The 8091-nt window shown below is 38.5% G+C and overlaps 1 protein-coding gene across 1 annotated transcript in view; it reads left to right on the top strand.

Annotated features, from left to right (window-relative positions):
* mtcl1 (microtubule crosslinking factor 1) overlaps positions 1 to 8091 on the top strand; it is a 65851-nt gene that overhangs the window by 31369 nt on the left and 26391 nt on the right. Inside the window, exons 5-7 of the mRNA XM_016497065.1 lie at positions 911 to 970; positions 1404 to 2813; positions 7508 to 7660. Coding sequence (XP_016352551.1) covers positions 911 to 970; positions 1404 to 2813; positions 7508 to 7660 — 1623 coding nt within the window. The remainder of the gene's footprint in view (positions 1 to 910; positions 971 to 1403; positions 2814 to 7507; positions 7661 to 8091) is intronic.

The following is an 8091-nucleotide window of genomic DNA, read 5'->3' as shown; positions in this document are numbered from 1 at the left end:
GTTTATACCATTGTTTGATGCAACTGCATGCCGTATTTTTATATGAAAATAAACAAGCTGTAAACACTCTAACTGAAAAATCTTTATTGCTTTTCTATAGTATTAAGCCTCAAATGTCAAATATAGATCGGATTGGTTTCTTCTTTAAATTATAAAAAAAGTAAAAATATGAATGGTATTATAATGTTATACTAAAACTAAAACAATCGTATCATATTAAGTGTGCAAAATAACATAAGTGGACTTTGAACGATTAATTGCCGCTTTGAACGATTACGTAATTGTGGCATCCATAATTGTAATCGCGATTAGAAATTCGATTAATTGTGCAGCCCTACTGTCAAGGTCCAGAAAAGTATGAATTACATCGTCAGAATAGTCCATCTGCCATCAGTGGTTCAACCGTAACGTACTTCGTAACGCATCATGATGCGGAGAGACACAGAGGAGATGAATTGTTGAATAAAAGTCGTTATTTTTGTTTTCTTTGCGTACAAAAAGTATTCTCGTCGCTTCTCATCACCACTGATGGCAGAAGGACTATTTTGACAATGTCTTTCATACTTTTCTGGACCTTGATAGTGTAATTTACTAAGCAGTCAATGGGACAGTCACAAGCCTCCCGGTTTTCATCCAAAATATCTTAAATTGTGTTCCGAAGATGAACTAAGCTTTTAGGGGTTTGGAACGACATGGGGGTAAGTGATTAATGACAAAATTTTCATTTTGGGGTGGAGTATCCCTTTAAGCCTGATATTCATGATTGATGCTGTGTTCAAATCAGATGCTGTTTTTTAATTATTCAAAATGTTTTTTGTTTTTTTTATCCTTCTGTGTGCCTGGTAACTGAAATGAAGTCGCTAACTTTCACATTTTTGTTAATATGCCCTGTCCTCTATTTGTCTTTCAGACTGCTCTGCGGAGGCGAGGCAGTAGAGAGACCTTCAAAGATAAGAAATCTTTAACTCAGGTGTGTACAAAGAAATACAAAGATCAATTCACAAGCCTTATACACTGTTAAAAATAAAGGTTCTTTATTGACATCTGTAGTTCCATTCATACATTTTACAGTGTATAAAACATTCTTTATAGTTGAAAAAGGTTCTTTAGATTAAGTTATTCACATAAAGAAATGGTCATTTTATGAACTGTTCACTGAAAGGTTCTTTGGGGAACCCAAAATGGTTCTTCTATGGCATGGCTTCGAAACCTCCCCTTGGAAACATTTATTTTAAAGCATGCACAGAGCAATACAATATGCTACATGCACTACTTGTTGAGAAAATAGACTACAGAACCTCAAGACTTTTTATATGTTGTCCAGGCTGATTATTCTTATACAATTTGGCCATTTTGAAATAAATGGTATTGCCTTTTACATTCACATGTTTCTTTCTCTCCAGGAGGACAGTGCAGATCTGCGCTGTCAGCTACAGTTTGCCAAGGAAGAATCGTCTCTTATGCGTAAAAAGATGGCAAAACTTGGCCGTGAGAAGGATGAATTGGAACAAGAATTGCAGAAGTATAAATCAGTATACGGCGATGTGGACAGCCCTTTGCCCCTGGCGGAGGTGACCGGTGGAGGCCCCCACACCTCTCGGGAAGCCGAGTTGCGGTTACGGCTCAAACTGGTGGAAGAGGAAGCCAACATTCTGGGAAGGAAGATCGTAGAGCTGGAGGTGGAAAACCGCGGCCTCAGGGCGGAAAACGAAGACCTACGCTGCCAATACGAGAGAGACTGCTTTGGGCGCGAACCCTTCTCGAGTGTCCCTACCTCACCGTATGGTGGCGATGCCCTGGAATCTGCGAGTGAACTGCGGCGACACTTGCAATTTGTAGAAGAGGAGGCGGAGCTGCTGCGGCGCTCCATCTCTGAGATTGAGGACCACAACAAGCAACTGACGTCTGAGCTCAACCGCTTCAAATTTGGACCCAGCCAAGCCGACCGGGAGTCCGAGGGAGCCGAGGGTGGAAATGGTGGCACGCTCAAACCTGGTAACGGAGGAGGTTATGGAACAGGGAGTGGTGCCACATTGCAGGAGGAGCTAAAAACCGCAAGACTCCAGATCAACGAGCTAAGTGGGAAAGTGATGAAGCTGCAGTACGAGAACCGGGTGCTAATCTCTAACATGCAACGCTGTGACCTGGTGGCAAACTTGGGGATACACACCAGTAGCCCAAGGGATAGTGATGTGGATAGTGATGCCGGGCGAAGGGAAGCAGACGAGGACGAGATGGCCAGGCTTCTGCTGCTCCACCCCAAACGTGAAGGTCCTGTTGGTGGGGAAAGCGACTCTGATGACTTGTTTGAAAAAACAGCAACTTCTGGATTTGTCAGTGGCGAGAAAGCCTCAGATCCTGGTGAACTGGGAGTGGCCGAGTTGGCCCAGCGAAGACAGGAAGACCGGGAGACGCTCAACAATGTCAGGCGTGAAGCTGAGCGGCTTGGTAAAATGGTGGAGCGCCTCATCGTGGATACGGACAGTCTGATCCGCGAAGGTCGACTGGTTGTCCTGGGAGGGGAACTTCTTGCAGAAGGATTGGAGTTCAGAGGCGATGGGGGCTCTGCTGAATCTAAACCTGACTCTCAGGTGCTGGATTCCATCAACACCCGCATGAGGGCTTTCCGTTCGGAACTCCAGCAATTCATGGACAAAGTGGACCACCTAGGGGAGGGTCTAAGGGACCGCGTTGATGACCTTTCCCCCATGCCCAACCTCACCGAATCTAGCAGCTTCCTTTCCACGGTTACCTCCATGTCAAGGGACTCGCCTATTGGGACACTGGGAAGGGATCTGGTGACGGACTTCCAGGTAGGTTATGTGTAACTCGACCTTTTCATCTTTATTCAGAGTTTGCCATCACATGCGATCACATGACATGGCAACTTCCTTTTTTCCTTTGCTGCTTCCTCATTTGAAAGTCCTTTTTTGAGAATGCATACACCTTTATATTGATTCTGCATCTTCATGTATCATATATCGAAGGTCCTGAATGCACCACAAAGGAAGCTATTCAACTAATTTGGCTGGCATGACTCTTCATCTTAAACCAGAAACAACACCCAACTGAGAGATAAGAAGGGAAATAGGTAGACTTGCTTGAGATATGGAGCTGTAGGCAGAGTATTTGACTAGCAAACTGGTTATGCAGTTGCCTTGACATCAGTGATATTTCTGATCTTTTTTTTGTTGCAAGTTATGTGTGAAAAAAGAGCCACGTGAAAGATTAATGGGAGTGTTACCAGCACGAGACAAAAAAGGACACACAGAGTTGTAAAGATGTTTGGTGCTTTTTAATTTATTAATGACCTTCAGCATAAATGCAGGCAGTTGAACTAGTCCACCAGACATCACAGAACAACACTCACTCACCAATATTAACTGACCACTCAGTTTTTCTTTGAGAACACCATATTATTTGTGCTATTTTTGCTGTATGTACATTAATTTTCTGCATGCATGGACTACCCAGATGACCTGTTGTACTACATTTACCAAAATGTGTATAAAAAGTATACAATAGGGCAAAAAGTATACAATAGGGCACACCTCCTAGAATACTATATCCCACAATGCAATGCACATTTCCCCGAGCGCCACCCAGCTCAGCCAAGATGCCCTTACCTCTCCTTTCCTAGCATCACTCTTGATGCTGCTCATAAACACCTGCATCTATACCTGCCCCATCCTCTTACCCACAATCTCCTTGTCTCGCACCTGGGGCAGGGGGGTGTTTAGGGGTATTTCCCGCATGGCTTCACAAGGCTATGTGTATTGTTTTGGTTGTCATTGATTTGCAGGGTCCAAAATTTACTGTGCCAATAGTGGGCAAACTGAGAAATATTTGCCAGCCATAAATATATCTTACAGCCATAAAAGTGCATTTTACTGAAGCTTATTTCTTCCCACAGAATAAAAATGTGACAAGATAATTACAACTGTTTATCTCACAAATAATTTTTTTCACAATTGCGAGTTTATATCTGACAATTCAGACTCTTTTTTTTCAGAATTCTACATTTGCATCTCACAATTCTCAAGTTTTTTTTATTTTTTAAATTCTAAGTTTACATCTCACAATTCTGACTCGTATTTTTAATTCTGAGCTTACATCTGCAATTCAGACTTTTTTTTTTGGAATTCTGAGCTTACATCTCGCAATTCAGACTCTTTTTTGGAATTCTGAGTTTACTTTTCACAATTCTGACTTCTCATAATTGCAAGTTAACATCTCAGAACTGCACAATTCTAAGTTTCCTCAGAAATACATGAGAATTCAGAAAATCAGAATTGTGAGTTTAAAAGTTGCCATTACTTTTATTTTTTATTCCATGGCAGAAATAAGCTTTAATAGTATTTTGTATTTCTTAGTCAATATTAGTTTATAATTTTCATGCATGTTTGTCACAAATAATAGTGTAATTCACAGCATCATATATACGAACACAAGTGCATGAACCAGCTGTGAGCTCATAAATGGTGCACGTACTTGCATTAAATTGTGTGCCAACACATTTTGCAATGCATCAATGGATGAAGTCGATCTTGCATTGCTAGAAGCTAATAACACCCGCTGGCCAAACGCTTGCAGCAGCATTCGCATACTTGCTTAAAGTTTCTGGCCTTAAACTTCACTTCTGACAAAAGCAGGAGGATGCATTGTGTTCTAGATCCTAATATTTTCATATTTACATGTTGCACTTCTTAATAAGGTTATCAGAATTAAACTGATCTCCTATGTATTTTTATTTACCGGCACTTGTCAATTTTGGACCCGACTGATGTGGCATGATGTATAGCCTACTAACATGAACTAAAATGGCAGTAAAATGTGTTTGTCATCACCTGGGGTCTGGCCTTTACCAAATCTAGTAGTTTTTTATTTACACAGTTAATGCTGATGCAACATATGTGGAGCATGCAGCCATTAATATGAAATATGGCGGATAAGAAGTGCTTACACTGCATTTTTGTTTTCTGAGTAACCTCCAGAGGCTCTGTGTGACCTGTGAGCACTCTGAATACACTCAATGTTTGTTGCTCTATATATTCTACGTGACTTTTATGTGGTTAATCATTCTCAGGAATAATGTAGCTGTGTCTTTTGTCTCAATGATTTTCAAATGTTTAATTGTCATATATGCATTGCCCTCCATTGAACTGCTTATAGCTTTTTTCCTGCTTTGTGCTTTGAAACTGCTTTATGATAACATGAGTCAACTTTCCAACAAATAACCTATGTGTAACTACGGGTTTGACATCTATTGATGTTTTAGCAGCTTGTCGATATGAGCGTGATTTGATATTTCAAATTTAAGCTTAAAAGTGTCTGAATTGCTCTCTGATTGGCTGATAAGCTCATTTGGCTCATGTTCATTGGTGGAAGCCATCGGTTAAGCTGGGCGGTTCTTTGCGTTGGGTCACGTCACTTCAGTCCATCCACTAAACACTCTTCATCAAGCATGAAGTCACGGCCTGTTCACCTCACTTCTATGAACGGTCAGATGTCCCGCACCGGTTAATGATGACAGACCTGAATGCTTATATAGGATGTTTATTTAAGAGCTTCAGCTCGCTGTTGCGCTGCTTCATCGCATGGCTGGGCTTCGCTGCGAGCAGCATGCTGCCGTCGTGCCGCATCCAAACCCTGTCAATGTCCTACACACCTTAGAGATGTTTGTCATGCTTCATCCAAAAGCCTTTAGCATTATTCTGTTATCGCTGATCAGGGAATCACAATTATAACACATCAATGGTAATTATATAGTATAATATAATATGGTTTGTATGGATATTAACTGTAACATTGTATCTTTCTGTTGTGATGCCAAAAATCTGTACTTTTTGACAACTGAACAACATAATGAAATCTACTAATGTACTAGCTTGGCAACCTAATTAATAAGCTAGCTCAAACTTTAATTTTAACCTGTGGTGTGTGTAATTGTGTGTGTTTTTTAGTTGTTTTGCTTTCAGGAAATGGTCTCAAACAATTCTTAGTTATATTATATAATATTATTTGATTAAATCCAAGTTTTGAATGAGTTGTTTGTGAAATGTAACTTAATGAAATTTAATTAATTGTGTCACAAAAATGTCACAGTTAAAATAAGTCAGTTTAATATCCTTAATATACAGTAATAATCCTTATATGATTATTTATATATTTTTGTATTTTAAAATGAGTTTTTGTTATGTTTTTGATATTAATATGAATAAATTGAATCATTAAAATATTTTTTGATAACTATTTATGTACATATATTATTCTAATTGTTAGCTTAATAATGATCTTATTATTAATTATTTTAATAATTAATATTAACATTAGTATTATTTTTAATTGTTTAGCTATTTAATGTTTTCATTGTTTTATTTTAAATTATTAGCTTTAATATGAATAAAACTAATAATTATAATAAATGTATTTTAAATAAATATGTATTATAAACATTTATTTTATAATAAATGTAATTATTAGCTTAATTCATATTAATATTGATATTCATATTTGTACTGATTAAGCTAATAGTTAAAATAATTATTTTATAACTTTTTTATTTTAATTATTAGTTTAATAATAATAATAGTATTAATTATTTTATTATGTAACAATAGAATGTTTCATGTAATATTGTAATATTAATATTAATCTAATAATACAATTATTTTGAAATATATTACATGCATTATTTCAATTATTAACTTAATATTGATATTAATATTAATTAAGCTATTAATTAAAATAAGTTTAATTAAAATAATAAAAAATAATATATAGTTAATAATTCAAATAATTTGATTATTTGCAATCATTGCAATTATAATTCTTATTTTAATGAATAGCTTTTTTTTTTAATTGAGCTATATTTTACAATTGTATTAGTAAAACACCCCCAAACAGTTCTTTAAGCCGGTGGACTGGTTTAAGCATTAGGGTTTTGACCTGGTCCTGGATTTGGCACGACACATTAGCGTCAGCTCTCAGTCACTGCACATTTTGGGTTATTGGTTGTAAGACTCATGTATCCCCATCGCATGCGCTTCATAACCAGTGTTTTGCATTCTTTTTTCCCCTTGGCCCTTCCCTTCTTCTCTCTTCGTCCCTCATTTCGTCCCCAGATGTTTCAGCCCATGATTCTGTTCCTCCTCATTCTCGTTCTCTTCTCGTCTCTCTCCTACGCCATCATCTTTAAGTTGGTGTTTCTTTTTGCGCTTTTCTTTGTCGTGTAGCCCGCTGGCTCTCTCTTTCTTTCTTTCTGTTTTCCATTCGATCATTGTTTTTTAATTCATAATCATTTTTTGAATACAGTGTGTCGATGACCCCTCACCCTTGCATTCCACACTCTGAGTTTGGCTTAAACCCACGTTGAGTTTTATTTTCCCCCTCCACTCTTTCTCGTCTCGTGTGTGTGTGTGGATTCTGTTTGTCGTTCACCGATCCCCATGCACCTCCCTCTGTCTCCTCCACCTTCCCGACCCTTTCCTCCCCTCCTCACTCACAGTACGGGCGCAGGGAGGAGCAGGAGTGGTGCCTAGAGCGGCAGAGTGGCCCGGAGGCCCCTGGACAGGGACAGGGCGCCGCTAAGGGCTCCGTCACAGCCAGGGGAGGCCCTGGACTCAGTAGATACACCAGACCCCACAGTTTCAGACCCGAGGTCAGTGCCTCGTCCATCTCCCTCTCAACTTTAAGACAGATACGTTTCCAAGTGTCCTTGCAGTGCCTCTGATTCCTGAAACACCTGACAGTTTAATATGCTGCATTAGTTAAGATGGTAAACGCTGAAAGTATTTTCCCATGCACTACCAAAACGTGCGTTTCTGTAAAGCCTTGGTTATCTTTGGATGTCATCACATGCTTTGATGGAAATACAGAAGTAGCTGGAAAAGTAATGTGGTGAGTTATTTTCAAGAAAGCACTGCAGTTACTGACTATCTGACATACATTGCTTTTCTCTGAATGTCATTACTTGCCTTAAACTTTAATATCATGAAATTGATATAAAAAATGCATTAAAAGTGTAAGATCATGAAATAAGGAAATTTAATATTATGAAATTATTGTTAATATTATATATAGGCCCATATA

The sequence above is a fragment of the Sinocyclocheilus anshuiensis genome, unplaced genomic scaffold (assembly GCF_001515605.1).
Source record: "Sinocyclocheilus anshuiensis isolate Anshui unplaced genomic scaffold, SAMN03320099.WGS_v1.1 scaffold217, whole genome shotgun sequence".
NCBI classification, from domain to species: Eukaryota; Metazoa; Chordata; class Actinopteri; order Cypriniformes; family Cyprinidae; genus Sinocyclocheilus; species Sinocyclocheilus anshuiensis.
This window is presented reverse-complemented; position numbering and strand designations above follow the sequence as displayed.